The sequence below is a fragment of the Diabrotica undecimpunctata genome, chromosome 9 (assembly GCF_040954645.1).
Source record: "Diabrotica undecimpunctata isolate CICGRU chromosome 9, icDiaUnde3, whole genome shotgun sequence".
Taxonomy (NCBI): domain Eukaryota; kingdom Metazoa; phylum Arthropoda; class Insecta; order Coleoptera; family Chrysomelidae; genus Diabrotica; species Diabrotica undecimpunctata.
The window spans coordinates 125,662,285-125,684,527 of record NC_092811.1 but is presented as its reverse complement, the minus strand read 5'-3'; the positions used below and the strand labels follow the sequence as shown (position 1 = coordinate 125,684,527).

The following is a 22,243-nucleotide window of genomic DNA, read 5'->3' as shown; positions in this document are numbered from 1 at the left end:
TTTTTGCTTTTGTTCAGTTCTTGTAGTTCTTTGTTCATAGATTCTCTCTTCTTTCTGCGGTGGATTTTCTTTTCTTAATTGCGTAGTTATTTATATTCCTCCTCTACTTGTCGGGTTATATACCACTATTGCGTCATTAAATATGCTCTGTTTTTTCCTTCTACTATAATCTAATATTCTTCGTTAGAACAGTCATTTGTTCTTGTTCTTTGTTTACCTTCCACGTCTAATAATTCTTCTTTCATGATGTTTCTTCACCCTTCCCACTCTTCATTTATGTTTTTATGTTTTCGTCTGTTTTCTAGTTCGATGTTTATCTTTTGTTTATATTCTCTATTTTTGTTTGTATTTTAAGTCCTTCTACATTGTATTGTTAATGTTTAGAACGTATTTCCTTTTCTAAACGTTTACAATTCTGGCCCTTACCCTATATTCGATTCAGTTGTGATCAAAACCAGCATTTGCTCCTCTTTTGGTGCGAACGTTTATTATATTGGACTGGTGTCTTGAGTCTACAATAGAATAATTTATCATATTTATTGTCTTTTATTTTACTTTGTGTATATCTTTTCGAGCGAAGTTACAATTATACCATCGATACCAAAAAAAAACTTGTTTGAAAAATAAGTCAATTTTGAAATCAGAGCATCAAAAATATTTAAGATTCGTTATTGCTCAAGCTCCAAATTTTTTCATTTTGTTAGGCTGTGTTATCATTCCTGTTCCATACCATGCAAGTTAAACGTTTGCTTTGTATTGCAGTTCTTCCTTTGACGGAATTTTTAGTTTTTTATTGACGTTTATAAAATGAAAGTATTTGCTTCGTTGTGTAGTTGCGGCAATCTGCTAATTTAGCTGTTGATTCATCTGTTTTTTCTTTATTTTGCTGTGTATACACATTTTGACATAATGTCAGGACATTGATTAATTCCGTTATTATATAGACTTCTGGTTATTTGACAATCAAGAAAATTAAACTTTTCTCAGACATAAATTTCGAATCTTGATAATTACGTTTCGTCCTGTTTACTGCCATAAACGCAATAAGTAGAATTAATTGCAAGGAATATTATCACAGTATAGACAACAACCAGTATTCCCACTCCGCTTTGGCGCGAAAGTTCGCGCATTTTACTCGCGCAGACAGCGACGCCATTTTCTCTGGCGTCCGAAAAATTTGACGGCTATCATTGGTCATTGGCCATTGTCATTTGTCATAGATAAATAATATAGAGGCCATTGTATTTGTTTACTTTTTGTGTATTTATAGATACAAATATTCTTTATACATTTTTTATTTCGCAATTGCGTTGTATAAGTACGTCGATATGTACAAAAATAAAAACAAAAAGACTTGCCACACTTGTGCAGCTATAAAGTGTTGTAATAATTCTATAAAAAGTAATGTTAGCTTTTTTTCGTTTCCAAAAGATGTTAATTATTAATAAAATTGTGTATTACAGATGCTAAGATGTTATATTATTTATTAACGGTGGATTTTCATCGTGTATTAAAAAATGTTTGTATTTAGGGCAAACATTTGGTTAATGGCATGTGGACGAGAAGATTAATTGGATAAGGCAGAACGTTTACATAGAAGTCATCATCTTTGTGGTACTCATTTCGACAATAAGATGTTTCTGAATGATATGACAAAATCGATTCTTCAGCAGTTCCCACAAATTTTCCTTTAATGGAGGGCTCATCAACTTTTGATCATACTTATTCTGCAGTAGTCCAAAACATATGTCTTCCAAGATGTCCTATTAATGAAGGTAACTAAAATAAATAATTAAGATGTAACACATATCTAAGCTTTCTCTTTTTCTTTTAGAAGTAGTGAAAAGTTCAGCTATGGATATAGAGAAAAATTTTAGTATTAAACATAAACCATCCACTATAACTGTACTTCAGGATATTACTATTACTCCTGGTAAAAACAACATATTCCATGGAGAACCTGAACATGTAACTACACGTCCAGTAACACTAAGTTCAACTCAAGTGTCACAACAATTATCAATAAATACTCCCTGAAAAATGTATTATGAAGTACAGTTATACAATTAAGGAAGGAAAACCATTATTTAAAAAAAAAATTCAGAAGTTACAGTCTACAGAAAAGAAGTATATTGACAATTGAAAAATTGAAATTTTATAACATATTTGTGTGGATATTTTATGAAAAAATGTTTAAGAATTTCATAGTTGTGAAATATGTGGCAGATACTCAAAAAGTGTAACTAATTTGTGAGATACTATTGTATATTCATATTTAACGGATATGAAAATAGAACTGGTGAGACATATGGTAATCTAAAAATGCCTACTGGTGATTTTGTTAACTTTATTAGTATACTTGACTGTCTCTTTCACAAGAATTTTGACATATTAGCTGTACAGCCGAATATTATTAAAACATATGTTTCTCTATTTAGTACCATAAATTTTAGCCACCCTTGTGAACAATTTCCACTAAAATATTGTAGAACTTTATTTAGCTTTGTACGTTTATACTATTCATTAAAATTCATGAAGAGAAATTTGAAACTGAAAAACATGAAAATATAACCAAAAGAAAAAATAATAAATTGATTATTTGGAAACATAAATAAAGCATTATTTACTTGTTTATATCAATATAAAAAGTCAAAATACTCTTTTTTTATTACAGTGATCAGATAATATCGATTAATAGTTAATATACCTATTTAGGGGTTTTCTTCACATTATCTTATGTTTTTAGTGAGATGTAACTAAAATATCTGATCATATTCCATAAAAATGTATTAGAGTATTACTTCTAATTATTTAATAATTAATTATATTGACATTAATCAAGATCAAGTAAACAACAATGTAAAATATCATTCAAAATCACATTTGAACAAAAGCAATTGTGTATAGAATAATCCATACTCCTAAATTGCTTTAGCTAATTTCTTTTCATATTCCTTTGGCATATTAATTGCAAAGCCAAATATTATTATAATAAAATGTTGTATAACTTTATTTAGCTGTGTATGTTTGTACTATTCATTACAATTCATGAAGAGAAATTTCAAGACTGAAAAACATGAAAATATAACCAAAAGAAAAAATAATAATTGATTATTTGGAAACATCAATAAAACATTATTTACTTGTTTATAACAATATAATAAGTCAAAATACTCTTTTTTATTACAATGAACAGATAATATCAATCAATAATTAATATACCCATTCAGGGGCTTTCTTCACATTATCTTATGTTTTTAGTGAGATGTAACTAAAATATCTGATCATATTCCATAAAAATGTATTAGAGCGTTTCTTCTAATTTATTAATAATTAATTATATTGACATTAATCAAGATCAAGTAAACAACAATGTAAAATATCATTTAAAATCACATTTGAACAAAAGCAATTAATTATCCATAGAGAATAGTCCATACTCCTAAATTGCTTTAGCTAATTTCTTTTCATATTCTTTCCTGGTCACTTCTTCAGAATTTACATTTCCATGTATCTCATCGCAGAACTAATTATGGTTCAAATATAAGTATGATCTGACTTCTCATACATGCAAATCAGTGCTCATGAGATATAATTTGTTTAACTTCTGAAATTTTAAACTACAAAATGATACTTTGTAAACTTAATGTGTACTTGTTTTATACATGTATATTTGATTTTTATCTGTAATTGTATTTATCTACAATGTATTTTTGTCTAATTTTGACAGTGGGTCTGTCACCTTTGTTATTATTAAATAAATAAATAAATGTAATATCTAATGCAACATGTAATAATAAATGAAGTTCATTTAAAAATTTATTTTTTATTTCCACAAATACATTCTTAACATTAACAGGATGACGCTACTTTTAGCACTTTGTACGATTCCGTTAGACATCTAATGTACATCAACAAGGATTGTAAGAAAAAACTCAAAGAAAAATTGTGCTATGAAGTACAGTTATAAAATTATGGAAGGAAAACCATTATTTAAATAAAAAATTCAGAAAACATTCTGTACATTCTACAGAAAAGAAATGTGTCGATAATGTGACAATTGAAGACTACATGGCACTTACATCTAAATTTTGTCCTTCGTTAAATTTAGCTAATTTCATAAATGTTCAAATTTTACAGTCTAGAAAAAAGGCAAGAGGTAGAAGATTCAGTAATCAGTTTAAACAGGATGTCTCTTAATATACTTCAAGGAGCCAAAAGTTTTACAAAAATGTTTTGTGTAGCAAATTTTGTTTACCCAGCCCTAATATATTATTTAAAAATAATATACCAGACAGCTACTCAAAAAGTGTAACTAATTTGTCGGATAAAACTGTATATTCATATGTTAATGTATATAAAAATAGAACCGGTGACACATTTGATAATCTAAAAATCCCTACTGTTGATTCTGTTGACTTTATAAGGAGGTATAAATGACATTCTATTTCAAAAGAATTTTGAAATATTAGCTGTACAACCGAATATTATTAAAACATGTTTTTCGATTTAGTACCATAAATTTTAGTCACCTTTTGAACAAAGACCACTCAAATATTGTACAACTTTATTCAGCCTTGTACGTTTGTACTATTTATTAAAATTCAAAACAGAAATTTCAATACTCAAAAAATATTGTACAACTTTATTTAGCCGTATACGTTTGTACTATTTATTAAAATTCAACAACAGAAATTTCAATACTCAAAAATATGAAAATAAAACTAAAAGAAAAAAATAATAAAACGATTATTTGGAAACATCAATAACACGATTATTTAATCGTTTATATCGAAATAACAAGTCAAAATAGTCTATTACAATGAACAGGTAAGATCAATCACTAATCAATATACATATTTAGGAGTTTTGTTCACATCCTCTTGTGTTTTTAGTGACATATAATTAAAATATATTAACTGATTTCAAACTCTGTATTTGAATTTTGAAATGAAACTTTGCATTTTATTCTACTTTATAACCATACAGCTTTAAAACTAGCATATTTATTAAAAACTGTTGCATAACTCTCCATTTGATTTTTTTTTGATAGTGTATAAGACACTTCTGTAACAAATAGTTGTGAAACGTTAGAAAACAAAATCATAAATACAACGCAGAGAAAGAAACAATTTTAGGTTTTTTTTTTAATTTCTCGAAGAATGAAAGAGTAGCAAGAAGAGTTTTGAAATTGGTTGAAATTAAAATCAATTTTGTTAAATAAATCAAAGTCGGCTCTGTCGCGTCCATATGTGCAGGGCCAGTCCACGGTTTTCGTCCAGACAATATGGTGTCAAGGTCACCGAATTTTGTCTAAAAAGATCAAAGGTACCGCGGTAGAGTGAGAATACTGGTTGTTATCTATACTGTGATGTTATATTGGTAACAATATGATTTACATCATGCATGACTCGATGTATAACTTCCAAATAAATACGTTTTGGTATGTTTTTAAAAGACATTATGTATATACAAACCAAACAAGCATCTGAGGTTACTAATACTCTTTCTATTGACAGACTAAATAATTGAATATCGTTTTGAAATGAGAAAAATATACTAATTTGAGTATTTTACATCTGTAGGTGTGAATGAAGTCTACACATTATTAATGTAAATAAAAACTTATTTTCCAAACTGGATCTAATGCATTATTTTTAATATTGTAAGCAGAAATATAATATTATATTGCAACAATGTAAAGTGACCAGCAAGGAAACACATTTTCTTACGCCAATGATCGAATTCAGAATTTCCGAGAATGCATGACAGACACGTGATTTCGGCTACTTTTGATCACTTACGACGCTTGATTTATGATTTGTAGTTTCATTTAATCTTTGCCAGACTATAGTATGAAACACATAGTCTACAGTACCGCCTACTGTACCACTTTTTTTATGTTTCTGAAGGTGAAATGTGTGGTTTCTAACTATATTATTTTATATACCTCTTACTTTTCTATGTCTATATCTGTACCTCGGAGGGATAAAACACTATGTCCCTTCTTTCTAATTTTGACATTTTTACACACTAATAATCAACTTTTATCACTTTATTTAAAGGAATAGGGCAGTAGGTCCTAAACTATTTGCTAGTTGAGATAGTGACCTTTGAAAGAATACTAAGTCCATTTTCACTTATAGGAATAAAACACCATGTGGACTTTTGGTGAATAAAACGTGTAAAACGTAAATAAAACGTAATAGTACTTTTGTCATGTATGGTGTATTTAAACTTGTTTGTTACTAATAATAAGAATAATTCTCGTAAAAGAAAGATTCTTAATCTACTGAAAAGTTCTGCAAATTCTTCAAATGCATTTACAGGTAAGCTACCTTTTTTGCTCATTATTTTTTAATTATTAAAAAACAACCTCAAAAAGTTAATATAGTAATTTGATAAAGTTCATTCGTTTAGAAAATTACCATCTGTAAACATGAGCACGTGTTTATATTCGCCGTGTCATTCGTCAAGAGGCTATTAAATATAATTTATTGCCTTAAGGCAGACAGATTCTCATGTTACAGATCCCAACTTGCCAGCATTTTAAATTCAAATTGTATCGTGTTTTTAAGTTAATATATTGTGTTTTATTTATGTTATAGTTATTGTTAAGATATTTACTGGTCGTATTATTTTTTAGAGTTTAGTTTAATTGTGATTTAATGATTAAATTTCAAGAAATTCTTACACTAATAGTTTCAAAAGTAAATATTTGTAAAAATCATATAATACACATCAGTACAACCCTGTTTGGCTTTCACGTGCTTCTGTTGACAATTGGGAATATGTAGAGTGAATGAAGTTTACCAACTTTGTAACGAAATATTTTGCCTACCACATAGGGTATTACTTTGGGGGTTGAAAATTGGGACAGAACTTATTGGGGTGGAGATAGGGCCAGCAAAATAAACGATACTTGTGCAAACAGCACTCACGGTTTATTTGGAGAGGGGGTCGTGGATAAGTGACAACTACAAAAAAAAAACTGAAACAAATGGGTACTTACATAAATCTCCTAGACAAATGGGTTACAAAAAGAACAAGAAAGGCCTCTAGCTATTTTAAGTAAGGACGCCGCTTCGAAGAATCTTTGTCTTGCTTCTTCTTCTTCTTCTTCTTCTCGTGCCACTCCTAGCGGAGATTGGAAATCATCATGGCCACTGCGACTTTGTTAGCAGCGCGCCTAAAAAGTTCAATCGAACTACACCCGAACCATTCACGTAGATTACGAAGCCACGATATTTTTCTTCTTCCCACACTTCTTTTGCCCTTAATTTTGCCCTGCATGATATTTCTTAAAAGTTCGTACTTTTCACCTCTCACAATGTGCCCCAAGTATTCCATCTTTCTAGTTTTTATCTCATTTAGAATTTCGCATCTTTTGTCTAAAGTTTGGAGTACTTGCGTGTTAGTGACGCGGTCCATCCATGATATTCTGAGAATGCGCCTATAGCACCATATCTCGAAAGCTTCGATGTTTTTTGTGGTCAACTGTTTTAGTGTCCAAGCCTCTACTCCATACAACAGGGTAGAAAAGACATAACACCGCAGCATTCGTATTTGTATTTTGATATTGATATCACGATTGCAAAAGAGTTTGCGCATTCTATTAAAGACTGATCTAGCGATTTCTATTCTACATCTAATCTCTTTTGTTTGATCAGTATCGTCTGCGATCCAAGCACCTAGATATTTATAACAGGACACACGCTCAATCGTTGTATTGTCTATTACAAGATTAGCTCTGATGTTCTTTGATTTCGCGATTACCATAAATTTAGTTTTTTTCAAATTAATTTTCAAGCCGTAACTGTTACAGTATATATTGAGACTTTGAACGAGATGTTGTAGTTCTACTAGCGTTCCCGTTAGGAGAACCGTATCGCCAGCATACCTTATATTGTTGATCGTCTCACCATTTATTATCAGACCAAGATCTTCTTCCTCGAGTGCTTGTTCACAAATAGCTTCACTATACAGATTAAATAAAAGTGGCGACAAGATGCATCCCTGCCGGACTCCTCGACGGATTTGAATTTCTTCTGTTAGCCTACCCTCAACCTTCACATTTGCTGTTTGATTCCAATATAGGTTGCATATAATTCGAATATCTCGGCTGTCTATATTTTTCTTTATTAGAATTTGTCTTAGTGGTTCATGTTGTACTTTGTCAAAGGCCTTTTCGAAATCAATAAAGCAGGTGTAAATTTCTTGGTTCATGTCTAAGCATCTCTGTGAGAGAACGTTCATTGCAAACAGAGCCTCCCTTGTACCTAGCCCTTTTCTGAATCCCATTTAAGTGTTACTGATGTCTACGTCTAATTTCCTATAGATCCTATTATGGATTATTTTCAAGAACAGTTTTAGAGCATGACTCATCAAAGCTATCGTACGATATTCGCTGCATTCCTTTGTATTTGCCTTTTTTGGCAGTAGTATAAAGGTCGAACTTTGTCTTGCTGGATAAAGGGAACTCTTCCTTCCTAAAAAACAAACACAAAAGGGGTTAGGAGACTTTTCTAAAATAATTAAACAGAAATTATTTAGGGAAATAAATTAAACATTTATTGTTGTCTCAACATAAACAGTTACAAAATCAGACAATACATAAACACTTACGATATAATATAATGACGGTATTAGATTTTTGTTTCGATACAGGGCAGCGGCAAGCCGCTTATACGTATTTCGATCTCTTTAGGTCTCTTCAGAGCGGTATAACCACTGCTCTGAATCAAAACAAAAATATTTCCCGTCCTAAGCCAATAGTTATCAAAATAACTATTTACCGACGTAACTACGCCATCCAAAACAAAAAGAGAAATCAAACGATTTCTACCTGACGAAACTGAATTCAAATTTTTACCACTGTACCTTCTAAAACTTGCAAAGCAAACACCTGGCAGTGAGATAGAAGAAATCATACTATGATCGGTACGGCGAGAATAAAAATGTTAGCATTATTATGTGCTTCTTTTGGATACTCAATAAGCATCCTCAACTAAAAATCATCACAGATTTTTTTTCAATCCCTGTATGAGCCTCGGTAGAATATCAGTTCGATTTTCAGCAATATCTTCAGGATTTGTTGTTTAAATAAATGAAAATCAGTTACCAAAATGTTTATTATAAAAATATTCCAATAAAATAGAGTTACCACATAATTATACTAGCAAAGTACTCACAAGTACTCACATTCCAATGTTACTAATGTTTGACATGGTTATACTTGACTAACATAAACAATTTTTCTAACTAAAAAAAAAACACAGCTATAAGGATTCGAAATATCTAAGAAAAGCAAACTACAAACTTCTATGTATTACTACCAAAGTAAATCTCTGGTAAATATCTGTAACGAAATTAATAAAAACAAAATTCTATACAACATAATGAAAATTCCTATTTACGAAACTCCCATTTTATTAGAAAATACAACCAAACAATACAAATCATAAAACAACTGTTTCTATTTTCCTTTTTTACCTAGTTTATACATGATAGGTCCGTTATCGACTAATCACAAAAAGCAGTAATTTTAGACGTCCAACCTTCAAAATATTCTTTGAACCAAATACTGGCAACGAATCACATACTTAGATTTAATTAGTTGACAACAAAACATATAGAAAGCATTATAGACGATATCAGGAAGTAATTGGTCAAGTAAATAACCAATTACGTTGGATCTTTAATGAATTATTATAACTCAGAAGTTTCTACTATAGGATCACACCCACATGGAGGCGGACACTGTTCATGCGCTGATAGAGCGAAAGGGAAAAAACTTCAAATTAGAATTAAATACAAATTAAAATTTCTATTTTAATGCCCTGGGACTGGCAGCAGTTAGTCAGACAAACCTCAATGAAATATATATACTTTACATAATATGGAACTAGAAAATTTTAAAAATTTTAGGTCTTTGTATGATGTTGAAACATAATAAAAACATAATAAAACGTAATATAAAAAGAGATATTAACAAACAACAAGTGCTTCTGTTAAACTGTGTTTAACTGTAAGTAAAACAAAACAGCATGTGAACTCTGTTTTTAAAAAGTTATTTTCATGATGAAAACCATGAGATTGACTAGAAGATTTGCAACTGGTATCACAAAGTTAAATACCTATATCACAATAAAAGTATAATGATCTATTACCATTACTGCCATCTGTTCCTAAATTTTGCCATGATTTTTTTAAAACCTTAAATCATAGTAGTAATACTAATAGTGACTATCCAGAAGGAGACTTACTTGTGGATGCTGAGTGGTTTGTACGTAAAATACCATTTTGGTTAAATACATAGATGTATTATTTGTATTTGTAAAGGGGAATTGTATGGGTAAATAAATTTTGTAAGTCATATAGTATTGTAGTTGTTGTGGAATACCCCAAACTAAGTCTTACACTATAATAATTTTATTAGAGGGATACAACACTATGGCCATCAAAACGGTTAAAAACACCGAAAAAAAAATTGTTTTTTAATTATAACAAATGTATTCTGTAGATAACAATAGATAGAATGTTCTGTTTCAATATTGTTTTAATATCTCGATAAATAGCTGCAGCAATAACTCTTTTTTGCGAGAAAAAGTTTAAAACTGCTCTCCTGTAAAGTTATGAAAATGGACATAGTGTTGTATCCTTCCGAGGTACAGATTATTTAATGGACAAGAAGCTATTAGAAAATAAAATGCTTTCGATATATCTTGAAATATTTATTAAATTTTATCTAAATCGATATTTTCCCGGTCATATTTACACGATAATATCACATTTGAAATTTACAAAATGGGATAAGAATTGTCTTCGTTAATTTGGCAAAGATTATGTCCTCTAGCGAGCTTCATATATCCATTTTCTCCCCAGCTTTCACCCCAAGAATTTTTGATCAAAATGTATTCATCGGTGTAACCTGCAGCAAGTATGGCATGATTGATATTGCTTCCACAATCTCTTTCATCGAAAAGACCACCTGCATATAATGACCAAATAGTTGCATCGGCAGAGACAGAGATTGGTCCCACAGAAGCTAAAAAAATGTAAAAATAGTTGAAAAACCTCGTAATTTATATAAAGAAAAATATTATACATAATGCATAATGCATTCTGAAGTATTTGTTATCATTGACTAAAATTTGTATACAGGGTAAACTATAAAATGAAATTACGATTTTCTCAATTTTTTTAAATGGATCACCCTGTATTTTATTTTTTAGAAATATTGTATTTATGATACCCTTTTATTTTTATAAAGCCTGCCCTATAACTTGGTATTTTCCGAGATATTTTCAGTTTTTCTGAAATTTCGGAAATACATTCAATTTTTGTGAGTAGAAATAAGTATTGAGTATTGAGTGATAATATAACAAAATTATTTTTATTTGATAAGTAGTTAACAAAAAATATAAAACATAATAATATGTAATAAATGTAACAATTAATCGGATATTAAGGAAATAAGTCTAAAGTAAATGTTCAAAATGTCCACCTTCAACGTCTATACAAGTTTGTAACCGATATTTAAATGACCGAGCCACATTTCTTAACATTTGAAAGTCTTATATTTATAGGTCTTATAGTCATATTTCATGTTTTTCACTCTTTAAAGAACCCGGCATACTTTCCGCCATTTTAAATCACGAAACTAACACAGCAAAGAACTGCTAAAAATTTTTGACACTTTAAGTCATCATTCATACCCTGACAAACGTTAACTAATATCGGCGTCGTACTAAGTAAAGTATACCGTCTTAAAAATCAACGAGTTATCCCGATCGGAGTCATGCGCACCTAGCAAAGGACCATTTTGACTCCGATCGGAGTCATGCGCAGCGAAAGTGTTAAAGAAATATGATTTTTCCATAATATCACATTTATTTATACATTCATTGCATATTATTATGGTTTATATTTTCTATTAGTTACTTGTTGAATAAAAATAATATTGTTATATTATTACTCAATACCCAATACTTATTTCTACTCACAAAAATTGAATGTATTTCCCAAATTTAAAGAAAATTAAAAATATCTTGGAAAGTTATGAGTTTAGTTATAGGGAATGCTATATAAAAATGAAAGAGTATCATAAATACCATATTTATAAAAAATTAAATACATATAAGGTGATGAAATTGAGAAAAAAATTTGTTTTGTAGTTCACCTTATGAACTACAACTAAGTGAAACACAATTTGGTTTCAGAAACAACCTCGGAACCAGAGAAGCACTTTTCAGTTTGCAGGTCATGGTTCAAAGATATAGGGATATAGAACAATCAGTATATATGTGTTTTATCGACTTCGAAAAAGCCTTTGACCGAGTAAACCATGACAAACTTATAGGTATCTTGCAACAGGTGGGAATTGATGACTGAGACTTCCGTATTATCAAAAATTTGTATTGGCATCAATGTGCAAACATACGAGCTGGACACAACACGACGGAAGCAGTGGAAATACGACGTGGAGTAAGGCAGGGATGTATTCTATCGCCTCTACTTTTTAATATCTACTCCGAATTTATTTTCAAAGAAGCTTTAGTTGAAGATACAGGCATTAAAATCAACGGAATTAATGTCAACAATCTCAGATATGCAGACGACACGGTACTTATTGCCTCCAATGAAGAAGACCTGCAACGACTTATAAACAGGGTAACCGAAGCATGTGATGAATATGGGCTAAAACTTAATACTTCTAAGACAAAACTTATGGTTGTCAGCAAAACGGAGTTACAACCAACTAACATCAGAGTTAAAAGAGTCTACAATATTACCTACTTGGGTGCCAACGTTAACGATAACTGGGATATAAATAAAGAAATAAGAATACGCATTGAAAAAGCCAGAGCCGTCTTCTATAAATTAAAGAAAATTCCAATTAATAGAGATATTACGTTAAACCTTAAAGTCAGATTAATACGCTGCTACATATTCTCCACATTGCTGTATGGTATGGAGAGCTGGACCCTTACAGAGATATTAATGAAAAAATTAGAGGCCTTTGAGATGTGGATTTATCGACGAGTATTGACGATAAGTTGGGTTGATCGAATAAGAAATGAAATAGTTTTACATCGAATGAAAATGAGCACAGAAATAACAAAAACGATAAAAATTCGAAAGTTACAATATTTCGGTCATGTAATGAGACATCCAGAGAGGTATAACCTTCTACACCTTATAATACAGGGTAAGATCGCCGGAAGGAGAGGCCCAGACCGACGAAGAACATCCTGGCTCCGTAATGTCCGAGATTGGTATCAAGAGACCACCGCTAATTTATTTAGAGCCGTCGTAAACAAAGTTATTATTGCCAATATGATCGCCAACGTTCGATAATCGGACAGGGTACTGAAAGAAGAAGAAGAAGAAGAAGTTCACCCTGTATACAAATTTTTGTCAATGAAGTCTTTTAAATAAAACTTAATTTAAAAGAATTATGAGAAGAATACAAATTTAAAAAAAGATAAGGTGTCCCATTAAAAAAATTGTATGTTTGCTATAACACGTAGTATTAATCTCCCTGTATAATTCCACATATTTTCCAAGTATGGAGAATATCATTGCCTTCAATTTTTTTAAATAAGTTTTTTGAATATTGACTTTGAATTTGAATTATTGACCGATGCCGCACTAAAAACTCCTAATTATATATACTTACCAATAGCAGAAATCAAATCGCTTTCCTTTGCATTTAGATGTTTGTATCCGGAGATAGTACTAACAGTTTTTGCAACATTCTTTTGACATCTCTGGTCAACTCCTACGTAGGGGTAATCAGCATCAGAGCTAATTCCGTTTGATTTAATAAATTTAAAACCCAGCACTTGGTCTCCACCACTACAACCGTAATTTTCGGTAGAGCAATCCACGAGATTCTGTGGACTCAATGGAATTTTTTGGTTTTTGTGAATTGCTAGTTGTCCCTCCAAAGCAGCAGCCTAAAATGAATAAGTATTGTTTAAATTATATTTAATTTAAAAATAAGCATAATAATGCATCTATAGGTTCATCTGTTTACACGAACTTTGCGCTGCAGCATTTAGCTCAGTATACCTATCTCATTTACTGCTTTATAAAATACTTACGGTACTGAATGCCCAGCATGATCCACAGCTAGCCTGGTCTCTTACAGGCAATACCGCACCTTGGCTTCTCCAATCAACAGAAGATGCTAACTTAACATTTGGATCGGCGACGTAAACCCCCAAACTTTCGTTAAGCTTAGGTCTGGAAGCAGCTTGACGTGTTAAGAGTTCCTTGAATTCTTCTTTTGTCCAATCGGCGAATGGAGTGATACCCTTGAACCATCCTACCTCTCCTTTAGCGTATCTTGCATTGTGTTCTTCGATTTCGCGAAGGTTGTCTTGGAAAATTTGGAATCTTAGTTTTTCTTCTGTGATTTTATATTGCTTTGAATGTTTAGCCTAAAAATGAAAGCGAAAATAGGTATAATATAATTCATAACCTCCCATAGAGGGCAAAAGGCTATTGAAATTTTCATAAATCGTATTTTCATGTATGTGCATCGTGTTATCCTGACATAACAGCTATAAAAATTATAAACATATGAAAAAATAACATCTCGCTACATATTTACATAATAATATATTTAAATAAAAAAGTTGTACATTCCGGGGTTTGAGTACATGGATTTTTTGGGGAAGAAGGTGGTTTTCAGCATTTAGTTTGCTTCTTTCTTCTTAAAGTTCCATCTCCTATCGGAGGTTGTATATCATAACGGCTATGGTCACTTTGTTGGCTGCTGCTCTGAAAAGTTGTAGTGAACTACAGTTAAACCATTCTCTAAGGTTCCTCAGCCAGGAGATGCGTCTTCTTCCTATACTTCTTCTTCCTTGGATCCTTCCTTGCATAATAATTCTCAGCAGCTCATATTTTTCTCCCCTGGTTATGTGACCCAAATACTCTAGTTTTCTTCTTTTTATGCTGTTCATAATTTCTAACTCCTTATTTAGACGTCGTAGTACCTCAGCATTGGTAGTCCTTTGAACCCACTGAATTTTTAATATTCTTCTGTAACACCACATTTCGAACGCTTCTATTTTTCTTATGTGTTGTTTCTTCAATGTCCAAGCTTTCGTTCCATATAGTAAGATAGAAAATATGTAACATCTTAGAGCCCTCAATCTGAGATGCAACTGAAGGTCTCTGTTGGTAAGCATTGTCTTCATTTTCTCAAATGCTTGCCTTGCAGTTTCAATTCGGATTTTGATTTCTCTGCTTTGGTCATTTTTGTCATCAACCCAGGTTCCCAGATATTTGTATGTCTCTACTTTTTCTATTTGGGTTTGCTCTATCATTAATCTTTCATTTCCATGTTGCGTTTTTGAGACAATCATAAATTTAGTTTTTCTCTTATTTATTTTTAGTCCGTATCTAATGCAATAATCGTTAATTCTATTTACCAATTCTTGTAGCGATTTCAGGGTGTCTGCTATTATAACGGTGTCATCAGCGAATCTTATTTTATTTACTATTCTTCTGTTGACAGAGATTCCATCACCCAGATCCACTATCGCTTCCTGGAATAAGGCTTCACTGTACACGTTAAACAGTAATGGTGACAGAACACAGCCCTGTCTTACTCCTCTCTTTATATCTATATTTTCGGACGTTTGTCTATAATTTAGTTTTCAGGATTACCTTAGTTTATAGAGCTTTCCTGTATCTGATATCTTGTAGGTTTTAATACAATACGACTAAAGCAATGGGGCACTAATGATGGGGAAAATATTGCAAGCCTTGAAACTGATAGCCCAAAATTTCTTCTTCATCATCTTCTTCCTCTTTGTAAGCAATTCTGCTTGTTCATTGGAGGATTTAAACCTTGTTGGAAGGTTGTTGCTCCATCTTTTGCGTGGTCGTCCGATCCTTCGTCTGCCGATTGGTAACTCATCTCTTGCTATTTTGTCCACATGGGTCTCCTCCATTTTGCTTGTCTGGTTATTTCATTCTTTTTTTATGTTGTATTCATTTATTTATGCACTGTACGCTACATTTTCTTCTAATGTCTTCACTTTTCTTTCGATCTATCAGCGTATTTACTGTAATTCTTCTCAGTACTCTCATCTCTGCCGTTTTCGGTAGCTTTTGCGTTGTGACTGTGTCGGGTCTTGTTTCTGAGGCATGTCATTATTGGCGTTTATAAATTCTTGACTTCATCTCAGTGTTAATGTGTCTGTTTCGCCATATAGTATTATTAAGACATCCTGCCAGTTCATTTCCTTTTTGTACTTAATCTGTCACTTCTTTGTCCATATAGATCTCAATAGATAGACAATGTAATTTCTGAGTATTTTATTTCCATTACTTATTTAATACTGATGCCATCAATTTCTATTTTACATCTGGTTGGTTCTTTACTGACTACTATTGTTTTAATGTTCTAAGATGATATTGTCATATTAAATTCTTTTGCTCTTATGTTAAAACTGTGGACCAGTCTTTGCAGACTATCTTCATCTTAGACTATGAATAGTGCGTCGTCTGCGTAACAAAGTATTTTTATTTCTTTGTTTCCCATTCTGTATGTATCCTCTTCCTTTGTTAACGCTTTTAATGATTTCATCCATGATCAAATCGAAGATCATGGGGCTCAGTGAATTCCCTTGTCTTATTCCGCTGCCTATTCCCATAGGTTCTGTAAGTTGTCTATCTATTCTGACTTTCATTTTGTTGTTTTGGTAGATGTTGTCGATAGTTTTTATAATATTTAGGAGAACTTCTCTATTATACAGAAGATAGATTAAATCTTTGAATCTTACTCTGTCAGACGTTTTCTTTTGGTTAATCAGACACAGAAATGTTGGTCTATTATACTCTAGCAATTTCTCAGTAATTTGCTTTATAACGGATATTGTATCTGTACACGATCTTTCATTACGAAAACCCTGTTGTTCATCTACTATACTTTTCTTCTGGTTTATTAGCAGTTGTAAAATTTTAGATGTAATTTTTGGCATAGTTTATACCTCTGTAGTTTTCTGGCTGTTTTTTAATCTCCTTTTTTGAATAGTAGAATTAGTTCGCCCGTTCTCCATTCTTCCGGTATATTATTGTGTTTTATAATTTTATTAATTAATGTTGTTAATTGTTCCATCATTGCTGCTCCAAAATATTTCAGTAATTCATTTGGTATCCCGTCTGTACCTGCTGCCTTTCTATTCTTCAGGTTTTCAAGTATCTTCCGAACTTCCTGTACATTTCTATTAAGTTCTTCATTGTGGTAATTTTTCGTTTTTCCGGTGCTAGCGTCATTTGTTCTTCCTCTGCATAGAGCTTATTTAGGTAGTCCATCCACGTATCCTTTTCTATGTGTTTTGGTTCTATTAGTTTGTTTACCTCCGTTTTTTGACCTTTTATAAAGCGCCATATTTCCTGTTGCATACCGTAAAAAAATTTTTTTCTCAAAATTTACTACCATTAAATAATAAAAACTACTAAAGATTGTGAGTATTGACTAATTTTTACTATACAGGTATATAATCATTCAATTAATTAATAAATCAACCACAAAGAAGTACCAAAAAACAATTCAGTGACAAAAAAAAATTTCGTATGAAAGCAGAGGTATTTGAGAAACCTGCCATTAGACGCTCCCATAAGTTTAGTAATTATAGAAAGAGGAAGAATAATAGCTTTGAAGTATACTAGTTGACCAATTTAAAATCGAACCATCTTTCTTGGGTAGCGACTTTATCTTTAAATGTGGCAATAATGGCTTGATTTAGTGCAGGGGTACCTATATCTAGGGTATAAAATATAAAGAACTCGTCCAAGCTCATTTTATTGTGGGACACTAGCTCTAATCTATCTCAAATCAGAAAATGGTTCCTCGTGAGTGATTTTAAAGTATCTGATAAGTATTGTTTTAACACCAGAAAGTACTGTTCTGGTAGGTAATAACTTTAATATAAAAAACGAGAGATTGATTAGTGCGTACGTCTATCCAATCATTATCTCGTAAATATGACTAAATAAAATAACAAAAAACATTAAGCTACGAAAGTTCGAATTCCCTAAGGTCTCTTTAACTCATTGCGTTGGTTATTCCTTCTCTTCAATATATTTTGGATCGTCCTCGTTTTTTAAGATTTAGCGGTATCCATTCCACATTTCTTTTCTGAGTCTTATATCATTCATTTTTTGAATTATTTTATTTTTTTGTCTGCGTTTAATTTCTTCAAAAATAGTTATTGAAACTCTCACATTTTGTTGTATTTGGCCTTTGAATATTTTTTCCTTATAACACTTGGTTTAAGATTTTTTTGTCTTCGTTTAGTTTCTTCAAAAATGGTTGATGAAACTCTCATATTTTGTTGTATTTGGCCTTTGAGTATTTTTTCCGGTCAAGACTTATATTTAAGTATCTAAAGAAATTCGAACAATACGATAATTATTGTTACTATAAAAGAATATTCTTACCTTGAAAGAAACCCAGTGATCGTAATCATTTAATTCAGCAGCGATTGCCACAATAAGACAAGCAAAAACAACGGACACTTTCATTATGCCTTTTCTGAAATTTAAATAATAAACATTATTAAAAATATTTAAGCTGTATAAAAAATATAACAAAACAAAAAGTGGCAAGGTCCACGAGGAAGAGAAAGGTATTAACAATATTTCACTTGCAATATTTGCAATCCTCTCTATCCATAAATAATAAACTCCTAATCTATAAACAAATACTGAGACCAGTATGGACCTATGGCTGCCAACTCTGGGGCTGTGCCAAGCCTAGTAACATCAAAGTAATCCAGATATTCCAGAATAAAGTACTGAGGAACATCGTAGATGCGCCTTGGTACGTTAGGAACAACGACCTTCACCGGGACCTCAAGATGAAAGACGTCAATCAGATAATCAAGAAATTTGCAGGAAGCCATGAACAACGACTCCATCATCATGTAAACGTCGAGGCTATCCAGCTCCTCGACAATACGAACCTAGAAAGAAGGCTCAAAAGAACAAAGCCTTTTGAACTGGTATAATGAGTGAGTGAAAAGCAGAGTAAAGTGTTGTGCGAGTATGCATGCTAAATTTAATGCTAGTTATTAGAAATAATAGAAAAGATACTAGTGAGTAGACACCTAATTTTAAGATTTCATTAGTAATTTAAGTTAGAAACAAATTGATAATTGGTCTTACTGACCAGATTTTAATGTAAGTACACTTCTGTGTCTTTAGTAAACAAAAAACTTGCAATATTAATAATTTTATCTTTAGCTTCTTGGTTCTAAAGAAACTAAATCTAAAGTAATTTTATCGAGAAACGATAGTGCATGTATAGCTAGCTATAAAAGCAGAAAAATGGAAGAAGCATTTGGAAGAAATATATCAAGAACCGGATAGAGAAGAAGAAGTAGAAACAATAAAGAACACAGAACAAGATAAAGAAGAAGAATTGACCTATACAGAAGTAAAAGAGAAAATATGCAAACTTAAAAACAGGAAAACAGTAGTGGAAACAGCTAAGTCACACCAGAAACTTTACAACCAAACCCAGAATGGGATGATCCCCCAGACAAAAAGGATTTTCAAGTGAAAACAGCTTCAACTTCTTTGGGAGCGTATATTATATATATAGTGAATGAAACACTTACCTTATTCTTGACAAGCACTACAAAAATTCTATGAGTGTTCTGGCAAATTTCAACTATTATATACAATTTTTTGAAGATCCCATCAGATTAGATTTCATTGTATTGATTGATGACTTAATTGTTTGATTGAAGAATACTTGATTGAGGATCTATGTAGACGATCGACCTTTGAGATAGTATTTACATTTTTATTTTTTCATTTAAATGTATATTTTATATCAAACGGAATCGAAGCTAATAAAAGTTAATAGTTAAAGTATATGTACGTTATTTTGGGGTAATTATACTCCTGATATATTTCTGAATGAGTTCATTCATTCATTAAGCATTACGATCATAGCTAATGCCATGGCGTTTAAAATCCTATTCTTGGATGAGGTGACGTATTCCTCCAAGATTGCTTGCTGTGTGTCTTTGTTGATGTCGTGACTCTTTTTCATTTCTTCCTATCCTTGCCGTAAACTTTCCAGTCTTTAATATTTATTGTTCTTATATCTTCTAGATCATCCATATCTTCCTCTACATCTTGGCCATAATGTTCTCCAGTTAGTTATCCTTCTCAGCATATCTGAGTTTAGGCACCCTGTATATATCTTATCCATTCTAAACGAAGAAATTTTATCTATCTGACTATATTTTCTTTCTTTAAGTCTTCTTTAATTTCATCATTCGTTTTCATTCTTTTTTCTCTCTGTCTTGTTATATTGGAGCCCAGTATCGTTCTCATTATTTTTCTTTTAAATTTCTAAAGGCTATCTTCTCCTTTCTCCATTCCAGATGTAACAATCCCAGCAATATAAAATCAAGGATCAGAGGAGTTTAAAAATATAGCCGAGGAGGAAATTAATCAACGTTGAAAGGTATGAAGAATGGTGGCATTGCAACTGAAGTGATAAAACTAGGAAACTTCAGGGTTAAATGCATCATAAAAGCTTAGATAATGCCCCCCTCTTTGAAAGAATTTCACCAGAAAAGGGGATAGTGGTATTATGATAATATTGCGTAAAAAAGAAGATGTAACAGAAATTGGAAACTACAGACCTACCACCTTGTTATATCATATATATGAGCTCTTTATGAGAATAACTACAAACAGACCAGGACCTAAACTAGATTTTCACCAACCACTAATGCAAAGGAGTGGCTTTGAAATGAATGACCACCAACAAGTAATAAAATCCTGGATAGAAAAAGTTATAGAATACAACAAGCCATTCATATCAATATTTGTAGACTTTGAAAAAGTATTTGATTTCAGCATAGCTCTATATTGAGATCTCTTACCAGTGCAGTATTGATCATAGGTACACAACTCTTCTTCGAAATCTATACCACAGCTGCAGAGAGAATGTACTACGACGACACAAACACATTTCCCTTGGATAAGGATATTAGGCAATGAGCCACCATCCCTCCTAAACCATTCACCGCTTTATTACAGAGCGTTATGGAGAAACAATAATTGGAAAAATATTGGAGTCAACATAAATGGGGGGTTTTTGAACAACATGAAATTTGCAGACGACATAGTACTTATTGCAGATTGGGTAGATCATGCCTGTCAAGTTCTTTAAAATACGCGAGTTGGTTCTAAAATTAACTTTCACAAAACAGAATACATCACCAACCTTGTACTGGCCAAAAACATTTTAACATTTAATGGCACACAAATTGAACAACTTTATATCTATAAGTATCTGGGCCACGAGACAAACAACAGAGTTAAACAGGAGAATAGGGCCAATATGGGCAGCTTACGGAAAACTGAAGGAAGTCTTTAGCTCAGATATTCCCATGTGCTTAAAAAGGAAGGTTTTTGGTTAATGTACTTTTGGTTCTAACGCATGGAGCAGAAAGGTTGAACCTTAGCAGACCGGCATGGTTGCCCTGGAAACATCAGGGTCGTCTAACTCTGATGCCACAAATTGGTAGCATTGCTCCTGTAGTGATCCTTTCCCAAGTTAACATGCTCCTTTTCTAACTTGGCTGCACTGTACTAAAGACCACCAATAGTCAGAAATACGTATATACGGTTGCCTTTCATCGATATACCTATTTTGTTTTTTGTTTTCCTGTTTTGCGAAAACAGCAAAACAAAACAGTACAGCGAAAACAGTAAAATGCCATTACATTTTACTTATAAGAAATATATATATATATATATATATATATATATATATATATATATATATATATATATATATATATATATATATATGTATATTCATAATGAGGACAGAAAATGTTAGCTGGCAACACCGCAAACAGAGACTGGAAGTAATGATCACTCCTCCATCTTGGTGTGTCGAGAAAACAGTTTAATTACTAGTCTTTGTTGTATAGTATGTATGTATTTAATAACTTTGTATTAATTGGGCTCGATAGATGCTATTTATTCGTCTTCGGAAATTTCTAACATTTACTTTTCATTGGTAAATGAATAAAAATGCATTCTTTCTTAAATGATTCTAGAAAATATAATAAACAAACGTAAAATCATTATTGAAAGTCATTCATACGCAACAATTATATTTTAAAATATCAATATTACACTTTAAAACTATTTATACAATGAGGTTTTGTTTGTAAATAGTTGA

At 31.6% G+C, this 22,243-nt stretch overlaps 1 protein-coding gene across 1 annotated transcript; it reads right to left on the bottom strand.

The window, feature by feature from the left end:
• Positions 1–10,718: 10,718 nt before the first annotated feature.
• LOC140451408 (cathepsin L-like proteinase) lies at positions 10,719–19,787 on the bottom strand. The gene is made up of 5 exons (XM_072545197.1): positions 19,647–19,787; positions 18,466–18,559; positions 14,109–14,447; positions 13,682–13,961; positions 10,719–11,047 (listed from the first exon to the last, which is right to left on the bottom strand). Exons 2-5 carry the CDS (start codon positions 18,547–18,549, stop codon positions 10,800–10,802), a joined length of 951 nt encoding a protein of 316 aa, XP_072401298.1. The 5' UTR covers positions 18,550–18,559; positions 19,647–19,787; the 3' UTR covers positions 10,719–10,799.
• Between the last annotated feature and the right edge of the window lie 2,456 nt (positions 19,788–22,243).